The sequence below is a fragment of the Hyla sarda genome, chromosome 7 (assembly GCF_029499605.1).
Source record: "Hyla sarda isolate aHylSar1 chromosome 7, aHylSar1.hap1, whole genome shotgun sequence".
Lineage (NCBI taxonomy): Eukaryota > Metazoa > Chordata > Amphibia > Anura > Hylidae > Hyla > Hyla sarda.
Window position 1 is genome coordinate 14690653 of NC_079195.1, and position 22668 is coordinate 14713320.

General features: G+C 45.0%; 1 protein-coding gene across 19 annotated transcripts in view; it reads right to left on the reverse strand.

The window, feature by feature from the left end:
• Window positions 1-12305, reverse strand: part of TCF7L2 (transcription factor 7 like 2) — a 304484-nt gene extending 292179 nt beyond the window's left edge. For 7 of the 19 annotated variants that reach the window (XM_056530841.1, XM_056530839.1, XM_056530842.1 and 4 more), the window contains exon 1: window positions 12047-12305. In XM_056530841.1, the coding sequence (XP_056386816.1) occupies window positions 12047-12280 (234 nt within the window). In that variant the 5' untranslated portion in view covers window positions 12281-12305. Of the gene's footprint in view, window positions 1-1104; window positions 1810-12046 lie in introns of those variants that run through there. The other 12 variants (XM_056530848.1, XM_056530840.1, XM_056530847.1 and 9 more) reach the window with 10 other exon arrangements.
• Between the last annotated feature and the right edge of the window lie 10363 nt (window positions 12306-22668).

A 22668-nucleotide genomic window follows, 5' to 3' on the forward strand; every position in this document is an offset into this window, starting at 1 on the left:
TAGTTACAAATAATGTACACACAGTATATAGATACAAATAATGTACGCACAGTATATAGATACAAATAATGTACACACAGTATATAGATACAAATAATGTACACACAGTATATAGTTACAAATAATGTACACACAGTATATAAATACAGACAATGTACATACACAATACAGACAAGGTGTGCACACATTACATAGACACAACAAATGTACAAACACTACATGTGCACAGAATAGAAAGACAATAAATACAATATAAACTGAGAATGCCAACAGAGTATATACATCTACAGGCAAAAATAGACATAAAGACAAAACACACAACACAGTGACACACACACACTATACAAAACTATACAGCTCAGGAATACACAATGAAAATATATATATATACACACACACAATGTATAAACAACTATACAGCTCAGGAATACACATTGAATATATATATATATATATATATATATATACACACACACACACAATGTATACACAACTATACAACTCAGGAATACACATTGAATATATATATATATATATACACACACACACAATGTATACACATTGAATATATATATATATATATATACACACACACACACATTATATATACATACATACACACAGTATATTTACAACTATACACCTCGGGAGAAACTGCATTATTATGAGAATTAATATTATTATTATAATTATTATTGTTATGTTTGATTTATAATTCTTCTTGTTCGTATATTTGTACTGTAAATATTGTTGTTATTATGTTTGTATTATTATTATGTTTGTATTATTATTATGTTTGTCTTATTATTATGTTTGTATTATTATTGTTTGTATTATTATTATTGTTCTTATTATCATTATTAATAATAATAACCCCTATTCTCCAGTCTCTGACATCTCTCTGTATATATAGTGATCGCACCTTTAAAGTTGTGACAGATAACACAAAGACAAGTGTATTGATCATTTCCCGACAACTACCCCCCCCCCCCCTTATCTGCACATACCCCCCCCCCCCCATTCTGCACCCCACTTCCCCACACATGTCATGTCCTCTGTCAGTGCCCCCCAATACTGCCCCCTGCCCCCCGATGCTGCCCTCACCTCGGAGTCGGACGAGCTGTTCTGATGGGTCTCGGTCTCGTTGACCAGCGAGGACTTGACATCGGCCAGATCTCTCTCGGCCGAGGAGTTGTCGGAGATCTTCTCCTCCTGTTCCCCTTCGTCTTTGAAGGAGATCATCTCGTCGTTGGCCCCCAGATCGTCCCCTCCTCCGCCGTTCAGCTGCGGCATGATTCCCGCTCTGAGGCAGCTGCGACCACGAGAAGAAGAAGAGGCGGCGGCTGGAGACTCTGCGCCCCCCAAAAAAAGTTTCTGCTGCTTCCTCCTCCGCCCCGGACTCTGTGCTGCCGCCGCCGCCGCCGCTGCTGCTGCTGGAGGGAGGGGGAGGCGGGGGGCCCGGGGAAAGCTGGGTCCCTGTCTTTGTGGAGCTGGGGGTGGGGGAGTCTCGGCTCCGGAGTCCTCTGCCCCCCTCCCCCTTCTTCTCTTTCCACAAATAAAAGAATCGGCAAAGAAGCAGAAGAGGAAGAAGCCGCACAGATCCCCCCAAAAAGAGACGGGGCAGCCCCCCGAGCCGGCAGTGCAGGAGCGCCGGGATAGAGCAGCACTCGCCCGGATTCAGTCAGTGGAAGTTACGACTGGAAGAAATCCAGTTCAAAGGCAGCTGTGATTGACAGGAGGAGGGAGGGGGGACCGGGAGCTGCAGAAGGGGGGGACCCGGCTCAACAGAGGAGGAGGGGGGCGGCGGAGGAGGGGGTGCACGGCCCGGGGAGAAGGGGGCACAGGACGGGGGGCGCAGGGCTCACACACAGGGGGGAGCACAAAACTTTCATCACATCGGGGGGGGGGCCCGGGGGCGGGGACGTGTCTGCAGCCTCATAAATGTCACCAAACAACAAGTGACAGAAGTGCACGACTGTGAGCGTCCATGTGCGGGGTGAGGGGGGCACTGATCCGGGCACAGGGGGGGCAGCGATCCGGGAGGCCACACTAATGCAAAGTGCAAGAAGAAGATTCACTTTACTAAAGTGCAGAAGAGGAAGAGGAGGGCAGGAGGAGGGAAGTGTGTGCGGCTGTGGGCTGGAGCCTGGAAGCAGGAAGACTGACAGCAACTGGCACTCACTGCAAGAATGACACATGTGCACACTCACTCACACACTCACCGACACATGTATGCACTCACTGACACATGTACACACTCACCCACACATGTACACACTCACCCACACATGTACACACTCACCGACACATGTACGCACTCACTGACACATGTACACACTCACCCACACATGTACACACTCACTCACTTACACACTCACCGACACATGTACGCACTCACCCACACATGTGCACACTCACCAACACATGTGCACACTCACCGACACATGTACACACTCACTCACACACTCACCGACACATGTACACACTCACTGACACATGTACACACTCACCCACACATGTATGCACTCACTGACACATGTACACACTCACCCACACATGTATGCACTCACTGACACATGTACACATTCACCGACACATGTACACACTCACTCACACACTCACCGACACATGTACACACTCACTGACACATGTATGCACTCACTGACACATGTACACACTCACACACACATGTATGCACTCACTGACACATGTACACACTCACACACACATGTATGCACTCACTGACACATGTACACACTCACCCACACATGTATGCACTCACTGACACATGTACACACTCACACACACATGTATGCACTCACTGACACATGTACACACTCACACACTCACCGACACATGTATGCACTCACTGACACATGTACACACTCACACACTCACCGACACATGTACACACTCACCCACTCATGTATGCACTCACTGACACATGTACACACTCACCGACACATGTATGCACTCACTGACACATGTACACACTCACCGACACATGTACACACTCACCGACACATGTACACACTCACCCACACATGTACACACTCACCGACACATGTACACACTCACCCACACATGTGCACACTCACCGACACATGTGCACACTCACCGACACATGTACACACTCACCCACACATGTATGCACTCACCGACACATGTACACACTCACCCACACATGTATGCACTCACTGACACATGTACACACTCACACACTCACCGACACATGTATGCACTCACTGATACATGTACACACTCACCGACACATGTACACACTCACCGACACATGTACACACTCACCCACTCACTTACACACTCACCGACACATGTACGCACTCACCGACACATGTACACACTCACCCACTCATGTACACACTCACCGACACATGTACACACTCACCCACTCATGTACACACTCACCGACACATGTACACACTCACCCACTCATGTACACACTCACCGACACATGTACACACTCACCCACTCACTTACACACTCACCGACACATGTACGCACTCACCGACACATGTACACACTCACCGACACATGTACACACTCACCGACACATGTACACACTCACCCACTCACTTACACACTCACCGACACATGTACGCACTCACCGACACATGTACACACTCACCGACACATGTACGCACTCACCCACACATGTGCACACTCACCAACACATGTGCACACTCACCGACACATGTACACACTCACACACTCACTTACACACTCACCGACACATGTACACACTCACCCACTCACTTACACACTCACCGACACATGTACACACTCACCGACACATGTACACACTCACCCACACATCTACACACTCACCCACTCATGTACACACTCACCGACACATGTACACACTCACCCACACATCTACACACTCACCGACACATGTACACACTCACCGACACATGTGCACACTCACCAACACATGTGCACACTCACCAACACATGTACACACTCACCGACACGTACGCACACACCGACACATGTGCACACTCATATACACACTCACCGATACATGTGCACACTCACCGACACGTGTACACTCACCGACACATGTACACACTCACCGACACATGTACACACCCACCCACACATCTACACACTCACCGACACATGTACACACTCACCCACACATGTGCACACTCACCGACACATGTACACACTCACCGACACATGTACACACTCACCCACACATCTACACACTCACCCACTCATGTACACACTCTACACACTCACCGACACATGTACACACTCACCCACACATCTACACACTCACCCACACATGTACGCACTCACTGACACATATACACACTCACCCGCACATGTGCACACTCACCCACACATGTACACACTCACCCACTCACTTACACACTCACCGACACATGTACACACTCACCGACACATGTACACACTCACTGACACATATACACACTCACCCACTCACTTACACACTCACCGACACATGTACACACTCACCCACACATCTACACACTCACCGACACATGTACGCACTCACTGACACATATACACACTCACCCACACATGTGCACACTCACCCACACATGTGCACACTCACCGACACATGTACACACTTACCGACACATGTGCACACTCACCCACTCATATACACACTCACCAACACATGTACACACTCATCCACTCATTTACACGCTCACCGACACATGTGCACACTCACCCACTCATTTAAACACTCACTGACACATGTACACACTCACAGATGCATATACACACTCACCCACTCATTTACACACTCATGTGCACATGTGCACACTCACCCACTCATTTGCACACTCACCGACACATGTGCACACTCACCCACTCATTTGCACACTCACCGACACATGTACACACTCACCCACTCATTTACACACTCACCAACACAAGTACACACTCACCCACTCATTTACACACTCACCCACTCATTTACACACTCACCCACCCATTTACACACTCACCGACACATGTACACACTCAACAACACATGTACACTCACCGACACATGTTCACACTCACCCACTCATTTACACACTCACCGACACATTTACACACTCACCCACTCATTTACACACTCACCCACTCATTTACACACTCACCAACTCATTTACATGCTCACCAACACGTGCACACTCACCCACTCATTTAAACACTCACCGACACATGTACACACTCACTGACACATGTAAACACTCACCGACACATGTACACACTCACCCACTCATTTACACACTCACCGACACATCTACACACTCATCCACACACTCACCGACACATGTGCACACTCACCGACACATGTACACACTCACCGACACATGTTCACACACACCCACTCATTTACACACTCACCGACACATGTACACACACACCGACACATGTGCACACTCATATACACACTCACCGATACATGTCAACACTCACCAACACGTGCACACTCACCGACACATGTGCACACTCACCGACACATGTACCCACTCATATACACACTCACCGACACATGTACACACTCACCCACTCATTTACACATTCACCAACACAAGTACACACTCACCCACTCATTTTCAAATTCACCCACTCATTTACACACTCACCGACACATGTACACACTCACCCACTCATTTACACACTCACAGACACATGTACACACTTACCGACACATGTGCACACTCACCCACTCATATACACACTCACCAACACATGTACACACTCACCCACTCATTTACACGCTCACCGACACATGTGCACACTCACCCACTCATTTAAACACTCACCGACACATGTACACACTCACCGACACATATACACACTCACCCACTCATTTACACACTCACCCACTCATTTACACACTCACTGACACATGTACACACTCACCGACACATGTGCACACTCACCCGCTCATTTACACACTAACCAACACAAGCACACACTCACCCACTCATGTTCACACTCACCGACACATGTACACACTCACCCACTCATTTACACACTCACCGACACATGTACACACTTACCGACACATTTACACACTCACCCATTCATTTACACACTCACCGACACATGTACACACTTACCGACACATGTGCACACTCACCCACTCATATACACACTCACCAACACATGTACACACTCACCCACTCATTTACACGCTCACCGACACATGTGCACACTCACCCACTCATTTAAACACTCACCGACACATGTACACACTCACCGACACATATACACACTCACCCACTCATTTACACACTCACCCACTCATTTACACACTCACTGACACATGTACACACTCACCGACACATGTGCACACTCACCCACTCATTTGCACACTCACCCACTCATTTACACACTCACCAACACAAGCACATACTCACCCACTCATGTTCACACTCACCGACACATGTACACACTCACCCACTCATTTACACACTCACCGACACATGTACACACTCACCCACTCATTTTCACACTCACCAACTCATTTACATGCTCACCAACACATGTGCACACTCACCCACTCATTTAAACACTCACCGACACATTACACACTCTCCCACTCATTTACACACTCACCGACACATGTATACACACACCAACACATGTACACACTAACCCACTCATTTACACACTCACCGACACATGTACCCACTCACCCACTCATTTACACACTTACCGACACATGTACACACCCACACATGTACACACTCACTGACACATGAACACACTCACCAACACATGTACACACTTACTGACACCTGTACACACTCACCCACACATGTACACAGTCACCCACACAAGTACACATTCACCCACACAAGTACACACTCACTGACACAAGTACACACTCACCAACACAAGTACACACTCACCGCACATGTACACACTCATCAACACATGTACACCAACACATGTACACACTGACACTTATACACACTCACAGACACATGTACACACTCACCGACACAAATACACACTCACCCTCACATGTACACACTCACCGACACAAGTACACACTCACGACACATGTACACACTCACCAACACATGTACACACTCACCCACACATGTACACACTCACCAACACATGCACACACTCACCTACACAAGTACACACCAACATATGTACACACTCACCAACACATGCACCCACCAACACATGTACACACTCACCGACACATGTACACACTCACCTACACAGGTACACACTCACCAACACATGTAAACACTCACTGACACATGCACACACTCACCGACACATGTACACACTCACCGACATGTACACACTTACCCACACATGTACATACTCACTGACACATGTACACATTCACCGACACATGTACACATTCAGCAACACATGTACACACTTACCCACACTTTTACACACTCACCGACACATGTACACACTCACCCACACATGTACACACTCACCCACACATGTACACACTCTCCGACATATGTACACACTTACTGAAACCTGTACATACTCACCCACACATGTACACACTCACCAACACATGTACACACTCACAGACACGTACACTCTCACCCACACATGTACACAATTACTGACACCTGTACACACTCACCCACACATGTACACACTCACCCACACATGTACACACTCACCAACACATGTACACACTCACGACACATGTACACACTCACAGACACATGTACACACTCACCGACACATGTACACACTCACCGACACATGTACACACTTACCCACACATGTACACACTCACTGACACATGTACACATTCACCGACACATGTACACATTCACCAACACATGTACGCACTCACCCACACTTTTACATACTCACCGACACATGTACACACTCACCAACACATGTACACACTCAGCCACACATGTACACACTCTCCGACATATGTACACACTTACTGAAACCTGTACATACTCACCCACACATGTACACACTCACCAACACATGTACACACTCACAGACACGTACACTCTCACCCACACATGTACACACTTACTGACACCTGTACACACTCACCCACACATGTACACACTCACCCACACATGTACACACTCACCAACACATGTACACACTCACGACACATGTACACTCTAAGACACATGTACACACTCACCGACACATGTACACACTCACCGACACATGTACACACTTACCCACACATGTACACAATCACTGACACATGTACACATTCACCGACACATGTACACATTCACCAACACATGTACGCACTCACCCACACTTTTACATACTGACCGACACATGTACACACTCACCAACACATGTACACACTCAGCCACACATGTACACTCTCACCCACACATGTGCACACTCACCGACACAAGTACACACTCTCAGACATATGTACACACTTACTGAAACCTGTACACACTCACCCACACATGTACACACACACCAACACATGTACACACTCACCGACATGTACACACTCACCCACACATGTACACACTTACTGACACCTGTACACACTCACCCACACATGTACACACTCACCAACACATGTACATACTCACGACATATACACACTCACCAATACATGTACACACTTACTGAAACCTGTACACACTCACCATCACCAACACATGTACACACTCACTGACACATGTACACACTCATCCACACGTGTACACACTCTCAAACACATGTACACACTCACCCACACATGTACACACTCACTGACACATGAGCACACTCACCCACACATGTACACATTCACCAACACATGTACACACTCACTGACATGTACACTCTCACCCACACATGTGCACACTAACCCTCACTGACACAAGCACATACTCACCGACACATGTACACACTTACCCTCACATGTACACACTTACCGACACATGTACACACTCATCAACACATGTACACACTCATCCTCACATGTACACATTCACCAACACATATACACACTCACTGACACGTGAGCACACTGACCCACACATGTACACACTCACCAACACATGTAAATACTCACTGACACGTGTACACACTCACCCACACATGTACACACTCACCCACACTGACACAAGCACACCCTCACGACACATGTACACTCACCGACACATGTACACACTCACCGACACATGAGCACACTCACCGACACATGTACACACTCACGACGCATGCACGCAATCACCGACAGATGAGCTCACTCACCGACACATGAGCACCTCACTGACACATGTACACACTCACCGACACATAAGCACACTCACCAACACATGAGCACACTCACCGACACATGTGCACACTCACCGACACATGTACACACTCACAACACATGTACACACTCACCGACACAAGTACACACTCGCAGACACATGTATCCCCTCACTGACACATGCACACACTCACTGACACAAGTACACACTTACCGACAGATGTACACACTCACGACACGTCCAGACTCACCGACTCATGTACACACTCACAACACGTGCACACTCTCTGACACATGTATATACTCACCAACTCATGCACATACTCACGACTCATGTACATTCTCAGCTACAGATGTACAACCTCAACGACACATGTACACACTCACCGACATCCATCAACACAAAGGCACATTCATCGACACATGAACATACAACATATGTACACACTTACTGACACATATGTACACTCACCAACACGTGCACACATTTACTGACACATACACACTCACCGACACATGTACACACTTACCAATATATATGTACACACCTACCAACATTTACCAACGTGTACACACTCACCAACACATGTACACACTCACCAACACATGTACATCCTTAGTGCCACATGTAAATCCTCACTGACACATGTACACACTTACCAACACATGTACACACTCACCGACATATGTACACTTTCACCACCAGTCACCAATACATGTACATACTCAATGGCACATGTACACACTCACTGACACATGTATATTCTCACTGACACATGTACACACTCACCGACACCAGCCACTAATACATGTGCACAATCACCAACATTCACCAACATGTGTACACACTCACGACATTCATCAACACATGTACATAATCACAGACGAATGAACACACTTACCGTTATTCACCAATACATAAACACACTCACCAACCTTCCTAGACACATGTTCACCAACACATATATACACTCACCAACACATGCACACTCACCGATATTCACCAACACTTGTACACACTCAAAGACACATTTTAACACTCACGAACTCATGAAAATACCCACCAACATTCACCAACACATATGCACACTCACCGACCCATGTACATACTCACCAACACATGTGAACACTCACAACATATCAACACCCTCAACCAACACATATGTACACTCACGGAAACGTTGACACACTGACATATGTACACACTCGCAGACACATGTAAATGCTTTCCAATACATGTACACACTCACATTTACCAGAAAATGTGCACACTTAACGGCACATGTACACACTCATCAACACATGTATGTACTCACTGACATGTACACACTCACCAACACGTACATACTCAATGACACATGTACACATGAGCACACTCACCGACACATGTACATACTCACTGACACATGTGCACATTCACCTACACATGTACATACTCACTAACACATGAACACTTTCACCACCAGTCACCAATATATGTGCACATTCACTGACATTCACCAATATATGTACTTACAGGCACATAAACATACTCACCAACATTTACAATACATGTACATACTCACCAACACATATGCACACTTACCGACACATGTACATACTCACTGAGACATGTACACACTCACTGACATTCAACAATACATCTGCACACTCACTGACACATGTAGATATACGCTGACACACATACACTCACTGACATTCACCAACATATGTACACACTCATCAACAATTGTGGACACTTACCGACACATGTGCACACTCACCCACATTCACCAATACATGTAAATACTCACCGATACATGTACACACTCACCAACCACATGTACATACTAACGAACACATGTACATACTCACCAACACATGTACATACTAACGACACATTTAATGACATGTGCATACTCACCAACACTTGTACACACTCACTGATACATGTACTCACTCACCAACACATGTAGATATTGACAGGTACACACTCACCAGCACATTCACTGACACATGTAGATATTAATTTACAGACACATACAGGCTCACCATCAAATGTACCTTCTCACATCACATACATGTTCACTGACATATGTACATACTCACAAACAAAATCACTGACACACTGAGACAAATACACACTCAGCCACACATGTGCATACTCACATACGTATGAACACACCAATACATGTACACACTCAATGACACGTATGCATACTCACCACGCCATATGCACATATTCATTAACGTGTGCACATTCAATAACACACGTACAAACTCAATGGCACATGTGCATACTAACTGACACATGGACATACTCATCAACGCTTGCTCAGTGACATCTGTAGACACAGAGTGACACAAACACACTGAGCTATCCAGCACAAGTTCATCCACACATGTGCACACTCACACATTTACACACTCCCTGACACTTGCATATTCACTGACACATGTACACACTCATCAACACATGTACACATTCAGTGACACTTGTAACCCCTGTCAACTTGTACATATTCATTAATGCACATAAACACTCACAAACATATGTATACACTGACTGTCACATAACTCACACACTCATGTACACACTTACCAACAAATGAACAAACCCATTGACAAATCTCCATACTGACCAAAACACACCCACTCTCAAAGACGCTGGAAAAATGTGCACACACTAATCATTTAATATACAAATTTATATGACAGAAGCACACACTAACACAGTTATACAACAAACAGAAGGTATACAATCACCAACACATGTATTTTCTGGGCACTTTGGGTTCCTTAGTACCAACTAAACATAGTATAAACACAACAACCTACCTGAGTATTGTTCCTGACCATGTCCTTCCCTTTATGATCACAGTGGACCCCTCTTCTGATGATACTTCCAGCAGGATAATGCCCCATGTCACATGACATCATCTCATACAGGACAATGAGATCACATGACATCATTTCATACAGGACAATGAGATCACATGACATCATCTCATACAGGACAATGAGATCACATGACATCATCTCATACAGGACGATGAGGTCATATGACATCATCTCATACAGGACAATGAGGTCACATGACTCCAATGGCACCACAGTCACCAGATCTCATCCAATAGAATAGATCACTGCTGAGATGTGGTGGAACCGGACATTCTCATCATGGATCCGACAAATCTACAGCAACTGTGTGATGTCATCATGTCCATATGGAGGAAGTGTGTGATGTCATCATGTCCATATGGAGGAACTGTGTGATGTCATCATGTCCATACAGAGGAACTGTGTGATGTCATCATGTCCATATGGAGGAACTGTGTGATGTCATCATGTCCATATGGAGGAACTGTGTGATGTCATCATGTCCATATGGAGGAACTGTGTGATGTCATCATGTCCATATGGAGGAACTGTGTGATGTCATCATGTCCATATGGAGGAACTGTGTGATGTCATCATGTCCATATGGAGGAACTGTGTGATGTCATCATGTCCATATGGAGGAACTGTGTGATGTCATCATGTCCATATGGAGGAATTGTGTGATGTCATCATGTCCATATGGAGAACTGTGTGATGTCATCATGTCTATATGGAGGAACTGTGTGATGTCATCATGTCCATATGGAGGAACTTTGTGATGTCATCATGTCCATATGCAGGAACTGTGTGATGTCATCGTGTCCATATGGAGGAACTGTGTGATGTCATCATGTCTATATGGAGGAACTGTGTGATGTCATCATGTCCATGTGGAGGAACTGTGTGATGTCATCATGTCCATGTGGAGAACTGTGTGATGTCATCATATCCGTATGGAGGAACAGTGTGATGTCATCATGTCCATATGGAGGAACTGTGTGATGTCATCATGTCCATATGGAGGAACTGTGTGATGTCATCATGTCTATATGGAGGAACTGTGTGATGTCATCATGTCCATATGGAGGAACTGTGTGATGTCATCATGTCTATATGGAGAACTGTGTGATGTCATTATGTCTATATGGAGGAACTGTGTGATGTCATCATATCTATATGATGGAACTGTGCGATGTCATCATGTCCATATGGAGAACTGTGTGATGTCATCATGTCCATATGGAGGAACTGTGTGATGTCATCATGTCTATAAGGAGGAACTGTGTGATGTCATTATGTCTATATGGAGGAACTGTGTGATGTCATCATGTCTATAAGGAGGAACTGTGTGATGTCATTATGTCTATATGGAGGAACTGTGTGATGTCATCATGTCTATAAGGAGGAACTGTGTGATGTCATGTCCATATGGAGGAACTGTGTGATGTCATCATGTCCATATGGAGGAACTGTGTGATGTCATCATGTCCATATGGAGGAACTGTGTGATGTCATCATGTCCATATGGAGGAACTGTGTGATGTCATCATGTCCATATGGAGGAACTGTATAATGTCATCATGTCCATATAGAGGAACTGTGTGATGTCATCATGTCCATATGGAAGAACTGTGTGATGTCATCATGTCTATATGGAGGAACTGTGTGATGTCATCATGTCCATATGGAAGAACTGTGTGATGTCATCATGTCTATGTGGAGGAACTGTGTGATGTCATCATGTCTATATGGAGGAACTGTGTGATGTCATCATGTCCATATGGAGGAACTGTGTGATGTCATCATGTCCATATGGAGGAACTGTGTGATGTCATCATGTCTATATGGAGAACTGTGTGATGTCATCATGTCTATATGGAGGAACTGTGTGATGTCATCATGTCCATATGGAGGAACTGTGTGATGTCATCATCTCCATATGAAGGAACTGTGTGATGTCATCATGTCTATATGAAGGAAGTGTGTGATGTAATCTAGAGAGGTGTGCCTAATAAAGTGACCAGTGAGTGTACGCTCGCTCATTCACAGCAGTGTTCCGCACACTTACTTATAAGCACAGAATGAGTTGGACCTCATTGAAACATAAACCCACAGGGGGAGATTTGTCGAACCTGTGCAGAGGAGCGGTCACCCATAGCAACCAATCAGATTCCAGCTTTCACTTTTCACAGGCCTTTTCAAAAATGAAAGCTGGACTGTGATTGGTTGCTATGAGCCACTGTTTCTGTGCACAGGTTTTGATTAATCTCCCTCATTGACTTAACACATATACAAACTTACTTATATGTCAACATTCAAAAACATATGTGCAGATAAACCTCACATGTATACACTCACAACACAGGCGCACACACTGACTTACATGTGTATACACTCACAACACAGGCGCATACACTGACTTACATGTGTATACACTCACAACACAGGTGACACACTGACTCACATGTATATACACTCATAACACAGGTGCACACACTGACTTACATGTATATACACTCACAACACAGGCGCACACACTGACTTACATGTGTATACACTCACAACACAGGCGCACACACTGACTTACATGTGTATACACTCACAACACAGGCGCACACACTGACTTACATGTATATACACTCACAACACAGGTGCACACACTGACTTACATGTATATACACTCACAACACAGGTGCACACACTGACTTACATGTGTATACACTCACAACACAGGCGCACACACTGACTTACATGTGTATACACTCACAACACAGGCGCACACACTGACTTACATGTATATACACTCATAACACAGGTGCACACACTGACTTACATGTATATACACTCACAACACAGGCGCACACACTGACTTACATGTGTATACACTCACAACACAGGTGCACACACTGACTTACATGTGTATACACTCACAACACAGGCGCACACACTGACTTACATGTGTATACACTCACAACACAGGTGCACACACTGACTTACATGTGTATACACTCACAACACAGGCGCACACACTGACTTACATGTGTATACACTCACAACACAGGTGCACACACTGACTTACATGTGTATACACTCACAACACAGGCGCACACACTGACTTACATGTGTATATACTCACAACACAGGCGCACACACTGACTTACATGTGTATACACTCACAACACAGGCGCACACACTGACTTACATGTATATACACTCACAACACAGGCGCACACACTGACTTACATGTGTATACACTCACAACACAGGCGCACACACTGACTTACATGTGTATACACTCACAACACAGGCGCACACACTGACTTAGATGTGTATACACTCACAACACAGGCGCACACACTGACTTACATGTGTATACACTCACAACACAGGCGCACACACTGACTTACATGTGTATACACTCACAACACAGGTGACACACTGACTCACATGTATATACACTCATAACACAGGTGCACACACTGACTTACATGTATATACACTCACAACACAGGCGCATACACTGACTTACATGTGTATACACTCACAACACAGGCGCACACACTGACTTACATGTGTATACACTCACAACACAGGTGCACACACTGACTTACATGTATATACACTCATAACACAGGTGCACACACTGACTTACATGTATATACACTCACAACACAGGTGACACACTGACTTACATGTATATACACTCACAACACAGGTGCACACACTGACTTACATGTGTACACACTCACAACACAGGCGCACACACTGACTTACATGTGTATACACTCACAACACAGGCGCACACACTGACTTACATGTGTATACACTCACAACACAGGCGCACACACTGACTTACATGTGTATACACTCACAACACAGGCGCACACACTGACTTACATGTGTATACACTCACAACACAGGCGCACACACTGACTTACATGTGTATACACTCACAACACAGGCGCACACACTGACTTACATGTGTATATACTCACAACACAGGTGCACACACTGACTTACATGTGTATACACTCACAACACAGGCGCACACACTGACTTACATGTGTATATACTCACAACACAGGCGCACACACTGACTTACATGTGTATACACTCACAACACAGGCGCACACACTGACTTAGATGTGTATACACTCACAACACAGGCGCACACACTGACTTACATGTGTATACACTCACAACACAGGCGCACACACTGACTTAGATGTGTATACACTCACAACACAGGCGCACACACTGACTTACATGTGTATATACTCACAACACAGGCGCACACACTGACTTACATGTGTATACACTCACAACACAGGCGCACACACTGACTTACATGTGTATACACTCACAACACAGGCACACACACTGACTTACATGTGTATACACTCACAACACAGGCGCACACACTGACTTACATGTGTATACACTCACAACACAGGTGCACACACTGACTTACATGTGTATATACTCACAACACAGGCGCACACACTGACTTACATGTGTATACACTCACAACACAGGCGCACACACTGACTCACATGTGTATATACTCACAACACAGGTGCACACACTGACTTACATGTGTATATACTCACAACACAGGCGCACACACTGACTTACATATGTATACACTCACAACACAGGCACACACACTGACTTACATGTGTATACACTCACAACACAGGTGCACACACTGACTTACATGTGTATACACTCACAACACAGGCGCACACACTGACTTACATGTGTATACACTCACAACACAGGTGCACACACTGAATTACATGTGTATACACTCACAACACAGGTGCACACACTGAATTACATGTATATACACTCACAACACAGGCGCACACACTGACTTACATGTGTATACACTCACAACACAGGTGCACACACTGAATTACATGTATATACACTCACAACACAGGTGCACACACTGACTTACATGTGTATACACTCACAACACAGGCGCACACACTGACTTACATGTATATACACTCACAACACAGGTGCACACACTGACTTACATATGTATACACTCACAACACAGGCGCACACACTGACTTACATGTGTATACACTCACAACACAGGTGCACACACTGAATTACATGTATATACACTCACAACACAGGTGCACACACTGAATTACATGTATATACACTCACAACACAGGTGCACACACTGACTTACATGTGTATACACTCACAACACAGGCGCACACACTGACTCACATGTGTATATACTCACAACACAGGTGCACACACTGAATTACATGTATATACACTCACAACACAGGTGCACACACTGAATTACATGTATATACACTCACAACACAGGTGCACACACTGACTTACATGTGTATACACTCACAACACAGGTGCACACACTGACTCACATGTGTATATACTCACAACACAGGCGCACACACTGACTTACATGTGTATATACTCACAACACAGGCGCACACACTGACTTACATATGTATACACTCACAACACAGGCACACACACTGACTTACATGTGTATACACTCACAACACAGGTGCACACATTGACTTACATGTGTATACACTCACAACACAGGCGCACACACTGACTTACATGTGTATACACTCACAACACAGGTGCACACACTGAATTACATGTGTATACACTCACAACACAGGTGCACACACTGAATTACATGTATATACACTCACAACACAGGCGCACACACTGACTTACATGTATATACACTCACAACACAGGTGCACACACTGAATTACATGTATATACACTCACAACACAGGTGCACACACTGAATTACATGTATATACACTCACAACACAGGTGCACACACTGACTTACATGTGTATACACTCACAACACAGGCGCACACACTGACTTACATGTGTATACACTCACAACACAGGTGCACACACTGAATTACATGTATATACACTCACAACACAGGTGCACACACTGAATTACATGTATATACACTCACAACACAGGTGCACACACTGACTTACATGTGTATACACTCACAACACAGGTGCACACACTGACTTACATGTGTATACACTCACAACACAGGTGCACACACTGAATTACATGTATATACACTTACCGACACGTTTACAGTCATGGGGAGGGATTTATCAAAACTTGTGGAGAGGAAAAGCTCACCAGTTGCCCATAGCAACCAATCAGATTGCTTCTATTATTTTTCAGAGGCCTTTTCAAAAAGGAAAGCAGCGATCTGATTGGTTGCTATGGGCAACTGGTCAACTTTTCCTCTGCACAAGTTTTGATGACTCTCCCCCATGGACACAAGTACACGCATAGGGGGAGATTTATCAAAACCTGCGCTGAGGAAAAGTGGTGCAGTTGCCAATAGCAACCAGTGAGATAGCTTCTTTCCGTTTTCAGAGGCCTTTTTAAAAAATGAAAGGAGTGATCTGATTGGGTGATGTTGGCAACTTCACCACTTTTCCCCTGCATAGGTTTTAATAAATCTCCCCCATTGACTCAGTTGATACAAGCTTAAAGGAAATCCGTCATCAATGTCACCCGCACTAACCTGTCATACAAGCCTGTAGTGCGGGTGATACTGATCAAAATGATACGTCCTGAATGGCCCAGCGTTGCGCCGTTATCACTGTTTTTCTTTTTATGTAAATGAGGTCCTTGGGGCATGGGCGGAGCTAGGACCGGAGCGCCAGACGGGTGCTCCTCCCAGCTCATCAATATGCACGGCCTCCCTCCCTGCTCTTGCGGCACAGCCCATGCGCAGCTTCCAGAGTACACCCGGAAGTGGCGTCAGTTTCAGCCTCATTCACCCTCACGCCTTTGTGTATCCTCACACTTCACTGCTGGCTGCGGGAATGAGGCTGAATCTGATGCCGCGTCCGGGTATATTCTGGAAGCGGCGCATGCGCCGTAACAAAAACCTATTGATGAAATCACATTGATGAGCCGGGCGGAGTGCCTGCCCGGCCGAAGATCACGTGTCACGTGGGGTGTCTGGAGCTCCGGTCCTAGCTCTGCCCATTCCCAAAGGACCTAATTCACAAAAAGAGAAAAACATAATTTTGTGCAAGCTGTTTTTTTGCGTCTTTTTTTGCGTACATTCTGGTGGAGCATTTCCTCCAGATGTGTAGGTTTCAGTGTACCTCGGAGTGACATATTTAGTACGCACAAATTTATTAACTGCGTACATTTCATTTACCTGCAGAAATCTTGCGCAATGATCATGTGGTGTCCCGGTACCGTATTGCATCCAGTACCTAGTGTAGAGGTTCCCAAAGTCAGAGTAACTACGTTCAGGTAGGGTTCCTCAGGTGGGACAGGCCCTAGTCGCCTCTCCTTAAGTCTAACTTTAATGTTAATAAATGTATATGTTAATAATTATAGTCATATTCTATAGAAATGTATAGTACTTACCTTTTTCAGCGTCGCAGGACCTTCGGTCATGTGACCAAGCTAGTAACCTCTATGGTATGTTGCAGGACCGTAGGAGGTCCTTGGGTCACGTGTTACCCACAAATCTCTGTAATGGTGATTGACATCATTACGGACCAATTAGCATTAGTCCAGCCCCTGCCCATATAAGGGAGCTGCTTCCAATTATCGCTCTCTTGGGTTGCTGCTCTCGTGGATGCCGGACTAACAGGACGGTTCTGCGCAACTTTCAAAGACACGCTAGTCCTCAAAACCTACGGCCTCAGCAGAACCAAAAATCGTGAGTTTGCTCTAATTCCTGCTAATGCTATCGTGACTACTGGACCGCAACTAATTCCCCTAGATCCAGTGGAACAGCGCAATAGACTAGAGACTCTTAAAGCTAAAGTCCCATTGTCAATCTCCAAAAGGAAGCTGTTGTATTGATAAGAGACTGTTATGTTAATGAAGTATACAGAAAATCTTCAGTAAAGTTAACGCTGTTTGCAGAAGCTTTCCGGTTGTGGACAATCCATTATTACTCACTACCTCAAACCTATTACCATCTACCTCCCTATCGTTGCTGGGTAGGGCGGCGGTAGGAAAAGCTTTATTGAGGAGCCCTCACCCTGGCGTCACGAATAGCAAGGGTTAACAAACACCCTTTAATACCCGCACCGCCATACTCCCCGTACCCTACATCCCTCAGGCTACCACAACCATATTTTTTATGCAAATATAAGCCATCTTGGACTGCACGTAGCAAGATGCTCTAAATCATCGATTCCATTTTTCAAAGAGTGGAGGTATGAGGAGATTACTGTATTGTCCCGTAAATTTATGAAACTCTTTGCGCTTGATTGATAAATTTAGAGCTTCTGTGCATAATTTAGAATTCGGCAAAAGGGGTAAACTGCTTCTACCATACACAAATAATGATGGCTTGAGTTCACAAATAGCGCAATTTTTACGTTATTTGTTTGCACAATTTTCAGTAGAACATCTTTTAAAGTTGTCTACTGTTTGGTGCACCATACACCACTTTATGCAAAAAAGCTGTATTTATTATTTGCGCAAATAAATTTAGAAGTTTTTTTTGTGCAAAGCCTACTTTTTTTGCGCAAATCTACACTATCTAATAGGACACGTACAAAAGTGTCAGATGCTAGAGCACAAAGCTTAAACCAATCTCTGCATTTCACTGGTTTCTATAGTTGAGCAAAATTGACCAAGTCCTTTGCACCTTTTTAGTACATTGTGAGCAACTGTGCAAATAATGCACCAAGCAAACAGGAGTAAAATCTATTCTACCTTACACCAACATTGATAAATGTCCCCCTCAGTGACAAAAGTACACACTTACAGAACCCTATACAAAGTAACTGACACGTACAGGCCTATATGCAATTTCTGACACAATTGCACACTCACTGACACATATATATTTATATTTACACACTCACTTACACATACAGTACAGACCAAAAGTTTGGACACCTTCTCATTCAGAGTTTTCTTTATTTTCATGACTATGAATATTGTAGATTCGCACTGAAGGCATCAAAACTATGAATTATCACATGTGGAATTATATACATAACAAAAAAGTGTGAAAATCTGTCATATTCTAGGTTCTTCCTTTTGCCTTGATTCCTGCTTTGCACACTCTTGGATTCTCTTGATGAGCTTCAAGAGGTAGTCACCTGAAATGGTCTTCCAACAGTCTTGAAGGAGTTCCCATGATGCTTAGCACTTGTTGGCCCTTTTTGCCTTCACTCTGCGGTCCAGCTTATCCCAAACCATCTGGATTGGGTTCAGGTCCGGTGACTGTGGAGGCCAGGTCATCTGGGGCAGCACCCATCACTCTCCTTCTTGGTCAAATAGTCCTTACACAGCCTGGAGGTGTTTGGGGTCATTGTCCTGTTGGCAAATAAATGATGGTCCAACTAAACGCAAACCGGATGGAATAGCAGCCGCTGCCAGATGTTGTGGTAGCCATGCTGGGTCAGTATGCCTTCAATTTTGAATAAATCCTCCACAGTGTCACCAGCAAAGCCCCCCCCCCCCACACCATCACACCTCCTCCTCCACACCATCACACCTCCTCCCCCACACCAGCATACCTCCTCCTCCACACCATCACACCTCCTCCTCCACACCATCACACCTCCTCCCCCACACCATCACACCTCCTCCTCCACCTCCTCCCCCACACCATCACACCTCCTCCCCCACACCATCACACCTCCTCCCCCACACCAGCATACCTCCTCCTCCACACCATCACACCTCCTCCTCCACACCATCACACCTCCTCCTCCACACCATCACACCTCCTCCCCCACACCATCACACCTCCTCCCCCACACCATCACAACTCCTCCTCCACACCATCACACCTCCTCCTCCCCCACACCATCACCTCCTCCTCCACACCATCACACCTCCTCCCCCACACCATCACACCTCCTCCTCCACAACAGCACACCTGTGAAGTGAAAACCATTTCGGGTGACTACCTCTTGAATCTCAACAAGAGAATGCCAAGAGTGTGCAAAGCAGTAATCAAAGAAAAAGGTGTCTAGAACCTAGAATATGACAGATTTTCAGTTGCTTCACACTTTTTTGTTATGTCTATAATTCCACGTGTTAATTCATAGTTTTGATGCCTTCAGTGCGAATCTACAATATTCATAGTCATGAAAATAAAGAAAACTCTGAATGAGAAGGTGTCCAAACTTTTGGTCTGTACTGTATATATATATTTATCTTTACACACTCACTGACACATATATATTTATATTTACAAACTCACTGACACATATATATATATATATTTATATTTACACACTCACTGACACATATATTTACACACTCACTGACACACACATATATTTATATTTACACACTCACTGACATATATTTATCTTTACACACTCACTGACACATATATATTTATATTCACACACACATTCGTATATTCAGAGGCCACACCCATGCGCTTGCGCGCACACACACACCGTTTCGTACATGCTGTCCCTTGCACACCGGACCCCTTGCCTGTTGCATGTCCTTGCAACTTCTGCAGAACAATGCTGCCCCCCTGCCTGTGTGCGGATCGGTGTGTGACGTGCAGTGTG